The sequence below is a fragment of the Haliotis rubra genome, unplaced genomic scaffold, assembly GCF_003918875.1.
Source record: "Haliotis rubra isolate DU_JTF1 unplaced genomic scaffold, ASM391887v1 Scf122, whole genome shotgun sequence".
Taxonomy (NCBI): Eukaryota; Metazoa; Mollusca; class Gastropoda; order Lepetellida; family Haliotidae; genus Haliotis; species Haliotis rubra.
The window spans coordinates 806,604-825,878 of record NW_025765137.1 but is presented as its reverse complement, the minus strand read 5'-3'; the positions used below and the strand labels follow the sequence as shown (position 1 = coordinate 825,878).

The window sequence follows — 19,275 nt, the reverse complement described above, 5'->3', positions numbered from 1 at the left end:
CAATGCATGAGATATTGTCTTAAGACGAATTTGAAAAGTGATCAAAGTGTCGTGGTGAACTTGAAAATAAGGTCAAGGTCACCCAAATGGACTGGTGTCTGCGTAATCCCCCAATGTAGGCTGTCGCCACATTTGAAGACATTGGGTAGAACAGTTCAGGACATATCGTGTTAACAAGAATCGCGACTTATGTACATAAGGACTTACTGACGCTGGTGAATACATAGTCACCCGTTCCACGTTAACAGAAACAGAAGAGCTAAAAATTAGATCCCACAAAGATTACTCACCTTTAGAACGTCCTGTGAAAACACCAGAAGCCCTGTAATAGACATTTCAGGAAGAGTTCAAGTGAATGTGAGAGATACAATATATCAGTTATATCAAGCAAGGTGAAACATAACCACCAGCAAACAAGTAAACACACATACACACAGTTGAAGGCGTAATTACTAAGTAATGACATAACATACCTCATGTTTGGTTCAGCCTTCAGCACTGACTCCCATGAGAGAGAGCCAGTAGATGGGTGCCAACCCCGCACCATCTTGCCCCCTCCAGACACCGTTACTAGGGCTGCAACAGAGGCACACATCACTAGCTTCTTGTGTCTTTCTTAAAGACACACTCAGCAACATTCCAGGATTTTCATACCTTCCTAAAAGCCAGTCAGTGTGTATAGCTATCAGCCATTGGGCAATTTACTCATATCATATGGCCTAAAAAAGTATGGGATCCAGACTAACAGTTGTTGGATTTCAAGTTTAGAGGAAGCCTTGAGGCTGAATAGATTATGCTGCTGAATTTGTGTGCTGGCAATTATAGATGCCTAAGTCTGTGATTGTAAATTCCAATCCCAGATGGGACATCACCTAAAAATAGTACTGGAATTTGTGCTTTAATATGTGTTATCCCTAATAGAATGTTTGTTATATATCATTGCAGGCTATAAATAATCAGGCCCTTGGTTGAGATAATCTGAAATAACGAAGCAACCAGATTTGGCCATGTCTTCTTCTATAACAAGAAATTGAATGGTTTGAGTTTAGGATCTTCCAGTATGTTTATTCATAGAATGGCATCTGGGCGTTTATACTAATATTAATAAGTCTTTCATAAAACACACAAGCACAAGTTTGAAGGTATTCTATCGACAATACACTATGACTGAAACTATGATTCGAGCTCAGCATATCCCAACACATCTAAGGGACACAACTCTGAACAGTGAATTGTAGCGCCATAGACAAGTGAGTTATAGATATAAATTACAGACAGTGGTAGTTTCACTGTGATATGGTGTCACAATATTAGGAATTCACAACAAAGTAAACATTGACAGTAAACTCACAGCTCCCCTGGTGAAGCACAGTGTCCATTTGACCTCTCTCGTCCTCTTCAAACATACGTCGCCACACTGAAACGTCACAAAGAGGATACTAACTGCTGTTTCGTTATTTTGAGGGTATTAAATATACTTTTACACTATTGGGTTTTGAACATTTGAAACTAATTCTACTTATGTGTTGTTTCACACAACTTCCAATATCAGCATGTGTAATGATGCTCCAGGTGACACACATAACATCATAAATAGTGATACGTGTATAAGTTACAAGCGGGATGTTGTATGTCTATTAATTACTCACCCGTTGAAGATATCACTGTTTAATATATCGACAATGTTATTACACATTGTGTAATAATATTGCGTGATGTCGGACGTATGACATCATAAAAATTTAGAGTTATGACGTCATAATGCTAATACCTCTGTAATAATGGTCTCGAGTCATCACAAGGAAAGCAGTTTTGATCAATTTATGTTGGAGTGTAATAAACAGAATACTAAACTCCCTTCCGTGAAGTACCAGTTTTATTAAACTTGCGAATGATTTAGTATCAAACTCGCTTTCACTCGTTTGATACCAATTCATTAACTCATTTTATAAAAATGGTATTATACAGAAGATCGTTTAGTATCCTCCATATAATTTGTGCATTTTTCACTGAATTTTAATATATGCATGATTATTGTATTCCGTCAATAAGGAAATACCTGTAACTGCATACATGTACACAAGCTGAAAATGATAGAGTGCATAATTACATAGTGTTAGTATACTGTTGGGTTATGACATTACTTCATATGAACTGGTACGCAAGCAGCTCAAAATTAACTTGGTTACAGTAATCTGGTGATTAAATTTGCAGTAGTGCAGAGCTGTTTCATAATATCATAACAGGCATCAAAGTTCCTGTATTAAAGCACCAATGACCACTCAAGCATGCTGAGCATAAATCAGTCACCTATGCTTCCATTGTTGGCATGTATGGAGGCGAGTACATTCTTCTCTGTAGAAACAAGGAGCTTCTTCCCACTAGATGACTGGTCCCAGAACATGTACACTGGCTTCCCCACATACGACTGCTTCCTGAAAGAAACAATGAGCTCTTATTTATGAAAGTGAGATAACACTAAGAGCAAATAATGCAGGGCTCGATTTAAGAGATGTTAACCTACTTGCACCAGGTGCAACCTAAGATAAAAACCTAGTTGCACCAGCTAAAGTCCAGTTGCAACGTAGTGTGCTAAAACGTCAGAGGTTTCAGTGCACATAAACATATATCCGGGATGTTATACCCACGAATCCATAGCAACACAGAGACACAGCTGGTTCCTGTTTACTCAAGCTGTCATAGCCAAGAGGTGTCTATAAATAGCAATGTTTTGATGCCATAGCTATTCAAAGTTTAGAAGAAATATGAGCTGACATATTTAAACAAACCTGTAGAGGTTTTCAATTCTTTGAAGAGAGTCAGTCCTTGGGGTATATATATGCATTTTCTGCAGCTGAAAATGTCCTGTTACAGTTGTATCAATGTTTTAATAATAATATTGTACAATAAATAAAATCTTCATGAGAGGCATTATGGGAGGGTAACCGACAGGAGGATAGGTACTTAGAACCAACCTCATGAGGTTAAGCATAGCAAGTTTGCACACAGTCGCGAAAATAGACAAACCCACCCACATCATGGTCTATTAGAGAGCAGAGTAGGGGAAAAACCAACTCATAACCGACCATAATCTCCGGAGAGAATCGAAAGGAGTTAGATCACACAACAGCGGACATATCAATAAACACAATTGAAAGCAGCGCCAACTAACCAGATAACCAAGACTCACTCGGTCAGGGTGGCAGGACACTGTCCACTGGAGAGAACAGAATGGCTAAAACGCGCATCGATCACGTGAATGTATCGAGCTGATAGTGCCTGATAAAAGTGGTAGGCTGCTCCAAATAGCGGCAGAGCATATCTCTTCAATGGGTAGTGCTGATGCAAAAGCTTTTGGCGTGGCTACTGCCCTGACCGAGTGAGCCTTCAACCCCTCAGGGGAGACTTCAGCACAAATGACCGAAACAAGCCAGCTTGAGACAGGGTCTGTTTGCTCGCCCGGCACCCCAGCCTTCCCGCCACCGTGAATAAACAGAACAGATGGGTACCCGCACGGATCCCTTGTGTTCGCTTTGATATAGACCTTGAGAGTCTTGCGGACATCAACGGGTGAGTGCTGTCGAGGAGAGGTCCCCATGTGGAAGGCTGGGTAAGAGTAGGAAGTTGAAAGGAGCTGTCATATGGAAAGCGTGGTCGACCTCGGGCGATGCAAGTAACCAGGAGGCGAAGTACTGACACGATCTGGATGGAACAGTCGCGGCGCCCGGGTCTGCCGACATAGCATGTAAGTCGCCGACCCTCGCCCAGACGTTACGCCACCAGAAATACAGCCTTCCATGTTAACAACTGAATGGAAATAGCCGATAGACATGAGAACATAGGTCCGACAGCCAATCTAGCCTCGATTGACAAATCCCAAGGTGGGCTGGTTCGTCTGACAGCAGGTCGAACCCGATCCACGCCAGCTAAAAGCTGCATGAGAGGGTGCTGCCCCAGAAGAGCACCATCGACATGGGTGTGAAAAGAGGAAATAGCTGTGGAGTAGCCCACGCGATGGTCGAAGCCGCCAACCCTTCTTCCAAACGAAGCTTGCAAAACTCCAATACCACGGACTAAATCCGCAGAAAAGGGATCTGCAATCTCCTTATCTGAACACCAAGCGGCGCATAAGCGGGACCACCTATCCTCATACTGAACGTTTGTCGAATCCCCGCCTCGAAGCCAGGAATTGTGTCTGCAACTGCTGCAGGTATTCCGCGTGCTCACGAGGCTAGACCTGGCAGAGGCCAAGCCACCCACTGAATCCTTGGATTGGGGTATGGCGCTACCTCTGAGTGAAAGAATGTCCGATTACGCCAAGGTAATAGAACAGGAGGCTGAGCCAGAAACCTGAGAATTACCGAAACCAGCTCTGTAATGACCGCCAGCGGTGCCAGTAGCACAAGTAGCCGAGCGGATGGGTGGACAGCTGGGGAGAGGACCGGGGAATGAGTGGTAGCGAGGAATGAAACACTTTGCCCATCGAAATCCAGCCAGAAGGCGTCCGGAAGCCAAGCGCCCTTTGGTCCGTATTCGAGAGCAGAACACGCCGTATCTGATTCGTCCCGCCCGGGCGACAAACAGATCCACCTGGAACGCTCCATTACAACTGGGATATAACTCCGAATATCTGCCGGTCGAGCATCCACTCGTGTGGGGCCAAGATCGGGCGAGAACGCCTGCTCGCCGACGTTCTCCAGCCCGGGAGATAAACAGGAAGCACCTGACAGGCGCACTGGTCGCACCAGAGGAGAAACTCCCTCGTCTCCCGAAGAGCGCTGAGGACACCGTGTACGCTTGCTTCAGGATGTACGCCATGGCCACGGGTTGTCCAACTGAAGATCGAACCACCTGGCCCTGAACATGCTCCCGGAAGCGCTTCGAAACCAACCGCACAGCTTCTCAGTTCCAAGACGCTAATGTGAAGGCGGGCCCGGCTTCGGACCAGAGTCTGGACACGGACAGACCGCTCCAGAACACCCCCAGCCCGTGAGGGACGAGATCGGGTTTGAACTGTAAGAGCTGGCGCCAGGTTTTTCCAAAGGGATCCCCTTGGAGAGATTCCTGACATTGGTTCGGCACCACTGAAAGTGAGGAGACAACCACCCGGGACTGTGAGACTCTGCTCCAGATCCTCCTCGAAGTGAGCCCACAGACTCGCCAAAGCTTGCTGTATAGGGCGATCCTCAACCGCCGCCTGCCACCACACTACAGAGATAGTCGCACGCCATATGGCCCAGTAGACGGAGCCAAGTCCGCTGGTGCCTGGGGCTGGAGAGAGGAACGGAAGACACCATCTCCGTACTCTGGTGACCCGATTCGGGCTTACAAGGAGACAAGATCCTTGTGAGTTCGAACCGGCCCGAGAAAAACAAGTCCTGGGTGGGTACCAGGTCGGATTTTTGAGGTTTATGATGCACTCCCAGTCGAACCAGAATGTCTATCATCGTGGTGAGTAGAATCTAGGCTCGCTGGCTTGAGTTAGCGCTGAGCAACCAGTCGTCGAAGTAAGGGTAACAACGCCTTCCTTGCAATCGGCGGGGTAGCTGGCACTTACATGAGCTTGGTGGAACACCCTGGGGCAGTGGATATGCTCGGGCGGGGAGCTGCGTGGTGGTAATTCATCCCGTGCGTAAGAGAACCTGAGTGTACTGCTTGAACGATGGATGAATGGGCACATGTAGATCACGCATCCTTTAGATCGATCGGCGTTAGCCAATCGCCGGGCTGAACAGAGGAGATCACTAAGCGAAGTGTCTCCATCTTGAAGGATGGAACCACTAGCATGCAATTTAACCCCTTGAGGTTGAGAATGACTGAACCCGTCATCTTTCTTCGGAACGAGGAAGTACGCGGGAATAAAATCCCGCCTGTTCCTCGCCCGGTGGTATGCGCTCTATTGCGGACTTGTCCAGCAGAGCCTGAACCTCGTCGCGCCAGTATACCCGCCCTGACCTGACATGGCGGCACCGGTGTGCGATGTATGCGGTGAATTCTGGCGGGCCACCGCTTCCACAGTGGTAGATGGCCAACACTGACGGTGGAAAGCACCCAAGTGTTGCTGGTAGCCTTCTCCCACCGGTAGGAATAGAAAGAGCCGGCCCCCCACTGGGATCGCCTGGTAAGAGCTGGAGTGGTCCCGGTGAGCCGAACCGACTGGGACGGACCACGGCGACAGCCTGTTGGGTTAACGGAGGTCGGGCAGTGAAAAGGCTGGGAGCCAGGCGTAAGAGGACTGTTCCTTGCCCTTACCCTTGGCGAGGGCGGCTCATCCGCCCACCCTGCTCAGCGGCCGGCCAGCCGGCAGACTCAGGTGTAGGCTGCACCCCAGAGGAGGAAGCCGTGACAGGAGCTCGGGGCGAGAAGCCCAGCGGGTGCTCCAACAAGGCCATAGAATCCTTGAAGGAGGTAGCTGCAGCAGCAGCCTCACGGAATGACCTGCTGAGCCCCAGGAAACAATGTCGCACTCCAGACGGAATGGAAGGGCCAGCAAGGTCGTGGCGAGACGTCGACAGCCACAGCTTGTGCATCCCCATGACTGCGCACATCACCGTAGGCGCCGCGGACCGCAAGGAGTCGCGACGATAGGTGGGCCTGTACTTCGGATAACTGGCGAAGCAGAACAACATGCGGGGACACGTCCCCAGTGTTCCCTTCAGCCTCCAGGGCCGACCTCTGAATAGAGGAAAGGTAGGCCTCGTGGATCACCACCCGCACCTGCTGCATGGCATTCCGATAGACACTCGTCGACCACGGTACAAAGAACAGTGGATCGCCCCCAGCTGGTACCTCTTGGACGAGTTCGGGCAAGGCGAACCGGAGGCATGTCCCAACCAGAGGGGATCCATCACGTCCTGCACCAAGGATGGCAAGATGCGGAGCAGTGTTGCGCGGGGGTTGCCTAGGGCAAGCGCCTGCGCCCGGCAGGCGGAACTCAGATGAGTCCGAGTGACTGGTGGGTACAGCGGCTTGGGGAATAAACTTCGCAATACGTTGCCCCACCTCCCGCAAGGAGAGCCGCCGAGAAGCGGAAAGTGCCCTCCGGCTCCTCGACCTTCCCAGCGTCCATAGACTCGGCACCCAAGCCCGAGTCAGAAGCTGGGTCTCCGCGAAGAGGACCCGAAGCCCGACCCGGTGGGAGGCCTAGCACTAGACACAGAGGGAAGGGAAGAGGCGAAGGAACTCCCAGCTCCGGCACCCGACACCACACTCAAACCCCAGTCCTGAGACACGGGAGGAAGACCGGGCAGAACTGGTTCCTTCTCTCTCATGGGGCGAGGCCGAGGCGCGGGAGCGGAACCCGGGAATCCTCAGCAGATCCTGCGCCAACACCGAGAGGGGACTGGGAGTGAACCCTCCCCTCCCGGGATAGCCGGCAGCGTCTGGACCCGAAGCCAGAGGCACCGGATCGACAGGCGCCTCCAGGCTAAGGGATCGAGCCAGGCTCGGCGATCCCACCCTCGGACTCTCCATCCCCTGCTCAGAGTGGGCGAGGAACTCCTGGACGGAGACCTCCAACCGACTCATGAACAAGGGACTTCACGAGTCCATGTGCTGCTGAAAAAGTTGCGTGATTAACGACATGTCAAACCCACTGTGTGATGGAGGAGGTGTCGGGGAGAAGCCAAGCACAGCTTCGCAAGCGTCGGGATTGTGGCCGACTTTTTAAAGACAACATAAGCACTTGTCGTGCTGGTCAGCTCGGGGATGCTCTGCCCACAGACAGAACATCCAGTAAGCGCCTGAAAACAAACACGCAAGCATGTAGCTAACAGTGGAGCCAGCAGCATAAATATACACGCACAAAACATTGAAAATTACGTGAATGCGACCACGGGGAAGAAATACTTGGTTAAGAGCGCAATATGACAACCACGTGGGCACGCTAAACTTCCCACCATGTTATGCTTATAATGTTAGATTTATTGTTGATATAATTCTCAAAACTTGACTTGCACCTGGTGCAAGTTAGACTAATAACTAGGTTGCACTTTGTAATATTGGGTTGTACCAGCACTAAATCGAGCCCTGAAATATGAGCCATATTAATTATGCTAAACAATAAAACATCATCCTAAATTTTTATTCTGGGTTTAAATCTTGTAAAATATGAATGCATCAATGTTTCAGTCAAAATATAAACATTGGCCAGTACTCATGGGCATGTTGTAAACATTGTATCTCCCACCACCAAGATCTATGACTGATATGTAGAACATTTTGTGGTTATTGTGAGACATGTTTTCAGTAAGCTAATAAAATGAGCAAAGTGGCCATGAGAACCTTACTCTGTGCATGAATACCTGATACTGAAGCAGTGTACAGAATAGATGGCACATTGCACAAGTACTAATACTGCTTATCTGATGGGTTATTGTCGCTGTTAAACAATGATGGAGAAATGCCATTTATACAAACCATTAAATATTGACAATGAATATTAAAGGGTTTAACACAATGTAAGACGTGATGATATTGAAATGGGTGATTAGTAAGCAATTGGAACAAATTGTTTGTTATTGAAGGTTCTGCATCCATCCTAAGACATTTTATGAAATAATTGTTTCAACACATATTATATAGTTTGAAGTACCGAACCCAGATCTTCGGCATGACGAGCGAACGCAAGTAAGTTAAGATTCATAAGGAATAGTGCACTTTGCAACATGCACTTTTCTTAGATTTCTATTAGCAACAATCAACCTCTCTTTGCCAGCTTGAAGCTAACCTACTGATATAATCTAATTAGCCAACACCTTTCCATGGTACCACAGGCCCAATCACAAATAACTGGTGATCGTTTACCAAGTCATCAGCACTTAATTTTTACTTTTCTGTGAATGCGTAGTAATGATTTTTATCCTCCAAACAGTGTGTCAGTGTGTTTATCGACAAGTGGTGCCCTACCCTTATGATTGTATTGGGGTGTCTGATCAGAAAGAAGATCCAAAGGCTAAGGACAGAGTTGGGGGTAGCCTAACATAACCCTAACACACTCTCTCAGGCAAGAAGAGGCAGGCAAGATTGAAGTGAGGACAAGAGGTTGGAACACCAATGGATTCTTTAGTACGCTGCACTCAGTAAACTGAATGGTGGAAAGAGTTCCTTCCATTCCCCAACCCTAAACCTAACTCTACACCTAACCCTAACTTAAAGTTTGGACTTTTAGTATTTTTGTTAGTTCTCTAGTAATTGTTCTCTTAAGTTTTGTTAATAATTTTAGTATATGTTAATTTATAAACATTTGGGATGGGGGAACGGGAGGAACTCTTACCCTGAACGGTTTTTAACTTCTCCCATCTGACTATAATACATTAAATTAATAGCCCCCAGAACAGGCATGGAAACACGAATCAAGCAGCGGATGTCGGAAAAGGTAACATCAGCAACCTGTGTCGATCATCCTTCACGATCTAGCTCTGGGAAGCCAACCTCTGCATCATCGACTACAATTTTTAAAAACACGCAGCACTCCTACTGCATCTAGTACTGTTAACGACATTGCATTAATCAGATTTATCCCAGGTAGATTCGTGCAAAACAGCATCATCATCCAACCGGCAACATTTTGGATCACAGCTAAATTAGGTCACAGTTGAAATATTTGTGTAAAATAACAACACTCTCATTCATACCAATCAAATTTTCCAACTTGATCTTCATAGAGACCAAATGCCGGTGCAATCAGCAACAGAAGTTGGCAAAGCTTCTTAGCACATGCAGCCGCCATGTTAGCAAATAACTAAGGGAGGCAACTCTGTCATATGTTATAAAAAAAGGTTGACTTCCTGTGTATTTGATATGGCGGTGCCCAGTTATGTGTAATCTGGGATAGGCTAAAGTTTACGTTACATGAACACGCGTGAATGCACTATGCCTCGTAATCACAGTCTTCCCAAATCAGATCACTGAAGCACCCGTTCACCGAAAGGTAAGTGTGAGAAATGATTGCGAACGGTCGAGATTGTGGTTCAGTTTTCACATTCAACAGTTGAATAAACTGCATCTTCACATTTAAAAAGCAAATGTCAGTTCACCTGTAATGGTATGTATAACCTGTCTCTTGCCCCCCAAATAAACCCATGACAAGACACCACATATCGTCGATTTGAATCGTGATTCCTACACTTAATGAGGAAAATCTGTTTGAATTACAGATGATTTTACTGTCAAAAGACTCAATTTAGCTGAGCGTTCATCCTGTATAAGTTTATCATGCTTGTTTCATTGTGTCTGTCTATTAAGTTCTTTGGAGAAACAGTTACATTCTTCCACACACTGTTTCTCAGTTTTGAATTAATATTTGAAAGTATTTGCCAGAAGTGTATATCAACAACAGCAGACTACAGCTAGAGTAAAGTACTTCCAATAGATATTTATCCTTTTCTGACCCTCCCCTACCACTTCTCAGACTTAATTAGGCTTTTTAATCACAGAGAATTAAAAATGTTGCATTAACTATAATTGATTTTGTCCCTTCATCAAGTACATAATCTTATGGGTTATTCTGAACCATCTACATGGAGGTTTGCATATCCTGAGAATTATCATGATTTATTGTTAATAACCACAAAAATGAATTACGGTGGTGGTCATAACATCATGAATAAAGTCATGCTCATGATGGGTAAGTTGATCATATTGATTTGTGTTTGTTGATGTAAGAATAAATCATGGAAAGTTGGAATATTAATTAAAAAGTAGCCTTTCATTAAGAGTTTATTCTTTCAAGGCTTTTTCGTTTTGTGCTGTTGTGTTGCAAGATTACAATGTATCAAATACAAACTCTGAAACTTGTTGCCTTATTTCTGAAGAATATTATTCATACACTTTTGCTGGGGGATGGTTAGGCTAATGAGCAGATAAATCATGTCTGCTGACAGGTCATAGCTCTTATGTCAGCCTTGTTTATGGACTTTGAAGGGAGATAACTCTTCAGAGACTACAAAGTGACTTCATGGTATTCAGATTGACATTTAGATGTTGAGATGTCACTGCCTGTAACATTCCTGGCATCTTTCACAAGCTCAGAAATATAGTATGAGCATTCAATGTTTCATTTAGTTCAAGTATCATTATGGTTATTGTTGTATAAACATATTCATTCACTCCTGCTTATAAAAAACTTTCTCATAGGGATTCTGGGTTAGAATCTGTGCCCAGTTAATATACATGTATTTTGTTAACTTGGTTGATAGCATGTCTTCTTATTTAGCTCGATATCGATGGTGTGGATCATTGCTCATAATATTGATCACCGGACTGTAGTCCAGATTCTATTAGTTAAAGGCTGCTTTCATCATTTATATGAAAACAAAGAAATTTCTAAGAGCTGCATGAAAGAAGTAATAGGAGACTGCTCTCTATGTCAAATTTGAAGAATGTGAAGTTTTGATTATGAGCAGTAGTTTGGTTGGTCTGAAGAGATGTGAAAATCTGGGACTATGTGTTCTTGTTTTCTTTCAAGATCTCCTAATGACTAGTTAAACCAATGATTAGTCTATGAATATATCTAGTTTTGAAAAAAACACAACTAACACAATTTGAATTGAAAAGAAGCCCCAGTTACTTGAAGTTGAGGAAAATTTAGAATTGCTTCATTTAATGATTTTAGGGCTTTTGCATTGCAATTTGCAGAAACTGCTTGTTGGAAAATGATGTGGTTCAGGGACTGTTAGACAGACCTGGAGAATGCTTAGTATACACCACTGTTTGCAGAAAGCTATTAATATAAGTAATATAACACTCTCTATATTAGCTCTCCCATCACACCTCTGTTTTGTTTACAGACTGTGGTTACAGTCAGTTAGACAGCAGGTCAGTTTTGATCAGACCGTGGATCATACAGGGAATGCTTAATGTTTGTAATGCAAACTTAGTTTGTCTCATGCATGTTATAGGTACCAGGTCTGTATTGCTATGGTTATATGATACAATCATATGCCAAGACCTGCAGGAACATTGGAATTTTCTTGAATTATAGATATTTAATAAGGTTGAAGTATCAGAAACCTATCCATTTTCCATCAGTTGTGCTTCTATTTCTATAATATTGTATTGTATAAAAATTGCGAAATATTTCACCTGTCACACTTTAACATTACCTAAAGACAATGACCTCACCTGTTATACGTGCACTGTCCAACCCCTCTTTGTAATTATCACAAGATATCCAACAAAATCTCAAAATCAGTGAAAACATAATGTATGATATAGTATTGGATAATATTGTCTTAAGAGATATGGTTCATCACTTCATGATCACTCAAGTTGTTATTTGATGAAGGTGAACTACTGTACCTTTGGTTTTATTTTAACCTGTCCAAATGAATTGGACAAAAATTTAAAATCAGAAAAATGTATTTCCTTACTCATCATGTCGTTGATGTGTGCTACAACTACTGATCGACCCACAAGGCAAACCAGTTAAAGAATGTGTGAATTTAGGTGTTTATTTGTTTATGTACAAGTGCTTGTTGTGGAGAGAGAACCCTGACTTTGTTGTGATAGTTGTTTGTTTACACTCCCAATTTGTTTATTTCTTTTATTTGGACACGAATCTTACCCGGCCACTGTTTGATTTTCCAATTCAGGAATTTTGTAAGGTAAATGGTGTCATTATCTAGCCCGATGCTATGGCTGTGATTGTCAGTTTGACATCCCTGTGCCATTGCAGTGAGCGGCAATTCAGACATCCTTATCCAAAATTTGGCAAATATGCTGGTCCACTAGACAGATCCATTTAAACTGGATCAAGGCCAGATCCCTGTTTTAATTTTGAACATAAATGTTAAGATATATTAATAAGTATAAGTATTTTATTAAGTGTTGATATATAAATGGCTGGTCCTGTTCTTAGTTATGGTTGAAGCACTCATCAGTCACATGACCAACTTGTCCTGTCTGGTACCCATGTACAACATGTAGGCAATGTAAGCGGAATATTCAGGTCTTTTCCAATAGATTTTTGTGTCCATTTATTCAAAATTACCTGCTTGTGTGATGAATAAAAGTTATCAGGTAAAATGACAAATGCCTACACATAGTTTTTAAGTATGCCTTAATGTTCACCTTGTACTTGCATTTGGCCAAAGTGAAATAGTCTGTGAAAAGTCACATGCATTTAGCGTCTGTCAAGTAATTTTTGAAAATGGAGTCTGATGTCCCTCACAGGAGAGAATGAGACACAATAAGCTTTTAGACATGTAATGACACTCTAAACTGTTATATATTGGAGAAAATACACCAAACTACTGAAAGCTGCCTCTATCAGCACATATATGGAATCTGGCATTCATGGCTAAATAGCTTTCCAATTAATGTATCTAAAGTTGAATGCAAGTTTTTCACCTGATGAATGAGCAAGAAATAGTAAAAAGTTTGAAATGTTGTATAAAGAATAAAATGAAGTTTTTGCCCATAAATATGTGTCATGTATTCATGTTTGTCCAACTTAGAACATTGCTAAGGTTGCCTTCACCTGTTTTAAGGCCTTCTTTACACCTTTCATAAACACTGATTTTTGCTGTCTTCGGCAAATATTTTGACAATAGCAACAATTGTCCCTGATGGTCAATTCTTGCCCAACCTTGATGGATATTTTCTTTGTCCATTGGATGGTCAGGCTTGCTGACTTGGTTGACTGACCACATGTCATAGCATCCCAATTGCGTAGATTGATGCTCATGATGTTGTTTTACTTTATTCTGTGGTCCTGACTTGATTATTTACAGACAATTGCTGGAAATATTGCTGTGTGCGACTTTAAAAAACAAACAAAACAAAAACTTTATCCATCAGCCATTTATCCTGTCCAGAAATATCTAAATCATATTATAAAATAAGATATTTCTTGCTACAGGTGGTGACAGTTCTTCATACTTAATTATAAGTTGTTTAAAATAACAGCAGATAATGCACACATGAAAAATATATTTTTCGCGGGTAAATGTGAAAGAATAGTTCTTTGTCTCATTTACACTACAGCATTCTGCAGTGTGTGGCCTTTATTAAAGGTATTTGATATTAAAACAAAGCAAATGAGTCATAATGAGAAACAGGTTTCCATGGAAACCCTGTGTTCTGACACAGACATGTGTCAGCAATACTTCCATGCTACAGGAAAGCCAAGTTATTTCTTGTTGAGTCAGCAGTAATTGCTTGTTAAGTTAATATGGAGATAGGTTTGAATCGAGAAAAAACATAAAAAAATATTATGACTGATTGTGTAAACTACTTCTTTGACTTGAGATGAAGGGCCAGATAATCACTTTAACTTCATTGTTTTCCAGAAGTGAAAAGGTTTTCTAAAGGCACCTTTGAAGAATGTTTTAGTCATATCACAGCATGTTGGCCTCACATGTGAGTAAAGTCAAGTGTTGCAGGTCATGCTGTTGACAGAAATGTTTCTAGACCTGCTTTGAGGCTGATATTTGGACTAGTGGGTTTCCGATAATCGACTGAAAGAAAGATTAAAAATGATTATCAGTTGTAAAAAACATATTTTCGATTAGTCAGAATTTTGTTGTTTTAGTATAACACACTTGAATGAAGTGAACTCAGAACCATAGATGAATATTCACGAACAAACCTGCTCAACAACGTAGAGCTATGCGCATTGTAAAATTTCAACCACTTTTATTGTTTAATTAATTCCAGTGTCTTTCTTGCATGCATGCATTTCATTGCATGACAGTATTAGTTATAAAAAAACATTAATTAGAAAAAACCTGGGGAAAAACCCTTAAAATTGGTGATTACATTAAAAATGTATATATTTCGATTATAAACGATAATCGTTCACCACAATCCTCCGATAATCAATAGTGGATTTGGTTTTTCGATTCCCAACACTCAAGTTGGACCCAAGATTGCAGCAAATGGGACAGAAATAAGTTATGAATTGGAATTATGAGCTCTTTACCAAGTTATGTTATAATGTTTTAACTGATGTCATGACTTGGCTTAGGTCATTGTATATCTGACCAATTTTAGCGAATAATGGTGTTTTTTCTCCAGTTGTCTGACTCAAGTCCTTGATAAATTTGTGGTTAACCACAATGGTGAATTCACCACAAGTATGATATGTTGCTGATGGATCAAGGATCATGGTGAGTTGAATCTGAGACCAGCTGATCTCAGCAACTGAAAAACAAAGTTTGACTGTGAACAGGAAGCTTTGATGGATGACAAACACAACCATGGCCCCCACCAGCTTGGGCACACATGTATTTTGTCATTAGCAGTGTTTACAGAGTTTTGCTGACATGCAAAAAGAAATTTGTCATGAGACTCATTTGTTCCTATCAGATGCACAATTAGCAGTGAATTGTCAACACTTGGGATATAATGAGGCCGCTTAGAATAGTTTACCCTCTTGGAGCATGTAATTGGTTGCAAAGTCCAGGCCTTTTTACAGTGTAGATGTTTCCACTTGAAGCCTGTACATTTTGTTGTGTTCATTACAGACTGGGTCAGTGTGTTAAGCATTGAGTGGAACACTTACAGGAGCCATCACATCATCATTTGATATAATAGTTTCTGTTGTCTTTGTTATCTGTGTAACTGATCTGCCAACACCTACATGTATTTACATGTTATTACTTTTTTCATCTAATCTATTTAACAATTTTGGACTATCAGCCTAGTCTGGATAAAATGTCAAATTAGGCATGTGACACATCATTGGTTAAATGTTTCAGTTGTTATGCAGAATGCTAAGGTACATTCAACCTGTTACCACCCAACCACCACCCACCCTCTCTCTCTCTCTCTCTCTCTCTCTCTCTCTCTCTCTCTCTCTCTCTCTCTCTCTCTCTCTCTCTCGCGTATATCTGGATTATTGCTGAGCGCAGATTTAAACAACAAGGAGGACTGTGAAGACAAACTTAAAACAATCTCTTATTAGTGTTAGCCTTATATCATGAGTTAAACAAAATAGAGATTGAATTCACTCTACATTATAAGCAAATGGTCATTTAAGGTCCTGTTTGTGGGAACTCATTTTAGAAGAAAGCATACTTTTTAGAAGAAAGCATGACACATTACTGTCGATGAGTTTATTTGACTTAGTCAGCCACCATATGGCCAGTTGTGTTAACAGTGATGATTCTGGGGGGCCATGTGGAGATTCCAACCGTTTTACCACCACTAAATTTGTATATCTTGGATGAGATAGCATCAAACTTTAATCATGGTTCACACACATGTTAAACAAGGAAGGAAGCTAAAAGTAGGTTTGATTGAATCAGACTTTTTATTTAAAATTGTCCGTTTGTACTTATGGAACAATTAGAAAATTATGGCTTCTGTTTTTTCAAGACAACTGCTTTTTTGTTGAAATGGTTAATAAGGACATTGAATTGGACATTAAGATCATCTTTCTTTTTTCAAGTTTCAAATATGAAATAGCCAAACAGGACTGGGTAGAGAAAAATGAATAATGTATTCTTTGTGTATGTATGCTTAGATATTTAGTTTTGAAATTAATTTCCCCATATACTTAACATTAGTGTGTTTAATGTTTTCGACACCTTCAGCAAATCTGGAAACCAATGGGTTTTTTCACAACAAATGAGCCAGTTTAAATCGTTAAGTTCTGTTTATCCCCAAGCATTTTGTGAAAACAGGAATTCATAAATCTGGAATTTATTTAGTAATTAATGACTGTTGCCTGTACATTGTGTTTTTCTGTTATGAGTGAGTGAGTGAGTTTAGTTTTACACTGCACTCAGCAATATTCCGGCTATATGGCGGCGGTCTGTAAATAATCGAGTCTGGACCAGGCAATCCAGTGATCAACAGCATGAGTATCGATCTACGTAATAGGGAACCTACGACATGTGCCAACCAAGTCAGCAAGCCTGACCACCCGATCCCGTTTGTCGCCTCTTAGTCTTACGACAAGCATGGGTACTGAAGATCAATTCTAACCCAGATCTTCATGGGTCGTTTTTCTGTTATGGGATGAGGTGATGCACTTAGTCTGTCTCACAGTCCCTGAACCACATTAATTTCCCTACTGCCAAGCCCTCTCTGCAGTGCTAAAGCCCTAAATAAAGCAAGTCTAGATTTCCTCAGGTTCTGAATCTCTGGTCTCCCTAGGGTTCCTTTTCAATATAAATGGGCTTGTTTGTTACTATCAAAATTATATATATTCAGAGACTAAGCCTTAGTCTATGATGCACTGTATGAGAATAGATACAATTGAAAGTCATGTTAATGATCAGTAGTCCTAATGTCAGGAAACAGATGTCCGTGAGCATCTGATTTCGTCAAGTTAGTCGTATGTGATAAACATCCTTGTGCAATTATGCCATGGTTGTTGTTTTTATATTTCAGAAAATATCTTTTCTTGTGCTGGTTCGAAGTTAAGTCTGCTTGTTTGAGAATAGTGAAAGTAAAGGACTAATGTCATTTCCTTGTAGACTACCAGTTTTAGTAGAAGGCAAATCTGAATCAGATTTTTATGCCCCCGCCATATATGGCAGGGGCATATAGGGTTACCCTCGGTGTCCGTCCGTCCGTCCGTACGAAACAGGGAATGTATTCTATCCACTTCTCCACCATAACCGCTCTGTGGAATTAAAGGAACTTATACATGGGCTTTCTTGGGACTCTAATGGTGTGCATCTCATATTTTGTTTTTTTTATTTTATTGGTTTATTTTGTAAGTTTAGAGACATTTGAACTTAGGTACATTTTGCTGAATTTCTCTATGATGATAGTGTAATAGGGGATGAAGTCTATCCACTTCTCCACAAAAACTGCTCAACAGAATTGAATAAACTTCTACATGTCCTTTGTAGGGACTCTAAAGGTGTGCATTTCATTATTTTTTATGCAATTTCTTAATTTTGTCACTTTTACAGATGTTTGAACTTAGTTGAATTTTGTTCTATTCAGCCAGTGTTCGTTCCATCCAACAGGGGGTGTACGTTATCCACTTCTTCTCAAAAACTACTTTATGGAATTCATTTAGATTACACATGTGCTTTATAGGGACTCTAAAGGCGTGCATCTCATATTTTGATTTTGTATTTTATTTATTTTTCCAATTTTAATGCCGTTTGAACTTAGATAAATTTTGTTGAATTTCTCTCTGAATATAGTGTTATAGGGGATGAAGTCTATCCACTTCTCCACAAAAGCTGCTCAACAGAATTGATTGAGCTTCCACGTGTGTTTCATTGGAACTCTAAAGGTGTGCATCTCATACCTTGTTTATGCAATTTCTTAATTTTGTCACTTTTACAGATGTTTGAACTTAGTTGAATTTTGTTCTATTCAGCCTGTTCGTTCCATCCAACAGGGGGTGTACGTTATCCACTTCTCCTCAAAAACTACTTTATGGAATTCATTTAGATTACACATGTGCTTTATAGGGACTCTAAAGGCGTGCATCTCATATTTTGATTTTGTATTTTATTTATTTTTCCAATTTTAATGCCGTTTGAACTTAGATAAATTTTGTTGAATTTCTCTCTGAATATAGTGTTGTAGGGGATGAAGTCTATCCACTTCTCCACAAAAGCTGCTCAACAGAATTGATTGAGCTTCTACGTGTGTTTCATTGGAACTCTAAAGGTGTGCATCTCATACCTTGTTCATCCAATTTCTTAATTTTGTCACTTCTACAGATGTTTGAACTTAGTTGAATTTTGTTCTATTCATCCTGTTCGTCCCATACAACAGGGGGTGTACTTTATCCACTTCTCCTCAAAAACCACTGCACAAAACTCATTAAGCTTACATATGTCTTTTATAGAGACTCTAAAGGTGTGCATCTCATATTTCGTTTTTGTATTTTATATTTTTTTGTATGTTTAGAGACATTTGAACTTAGATAAATTTTGTTGAATTTCTCTCTGATGATAGTGAAATAGGGGATTAGGTCTATCCACTTCTCCACAAAAACTGCTCAACAGAATTGATTAAGCTTATATGTGTGTTTCATTGGGACTCGAAAGGTGTGCATCTCATAGTTGCATAGATGTTTATTGAACTTGTTCGTGAATTTTGTTCAATTATTGATCTTTATATGATAATAGGTTGTGTTATCTAAGCCCTCAACACATTGTTTTTAGTGTTTTGAAGTACTTCAGTGGGACCCTGAATGTGTGAACTCTTCCTACAGCAGCGGGGGCATCCGTGTCCCTGGACACAATTTTTTCTTGTTGTTTTTAACATTGGAGAAGTAAGCAAGTCTTGGGGTATAAATCAAACTGATATCATGGTCAAACAATGTTGTGTCCAGCAAATCTCTTTATCAAGATT

The 19,275-nt window shown here is 41.5% G+C and overlaps 1 protein-coding gene across 4 annotated transcripts in view; it reads right to left on the bottom strand.

Moving 5' to 3' along the window:
- Positions 1-9,750, bottom strand: part of LOC124265872 (ER membrane protein complex subunit 1-like) — a 47,321-nt gene extending 37,571 nt beyond the window's left edge. For 3 of the 4 annotated variants that reach the window (XR_006895568.1, XR_006895569.1, XM_046700725.1), the window contains exons 1-5: positions 9,636-9,741; positions 2,311-2,435; positions 1,352-1,417; positions 474-576; positions 291-322 (exon numbers count right to left, since the gene is read on the bottom strand). Coding sequence is in view for 2 of the 4 variants with exons in the window: in XM_046700725.1 (XP_046556681.1) it covers positions 291-322; positions 474-576; positions 1,352-1,417; positions 2,311-2,435; positions 9,636-9,730 (421 nt within the window). In the remaining 2 variants the exon portion in view is untranslated. Of the gene's footprint in view, positions 1-290; positions 323-473; positions 577-1,351; positions 1,418-2,310; positions 2,436-9,635 lie in introns of all 4 variants that reach the window. The other variant, XM_046700724.1, reaches the window with a different exon arrangement.
- Positions 9,751-19,275: the final 9,525 nt, after the last annotated feature.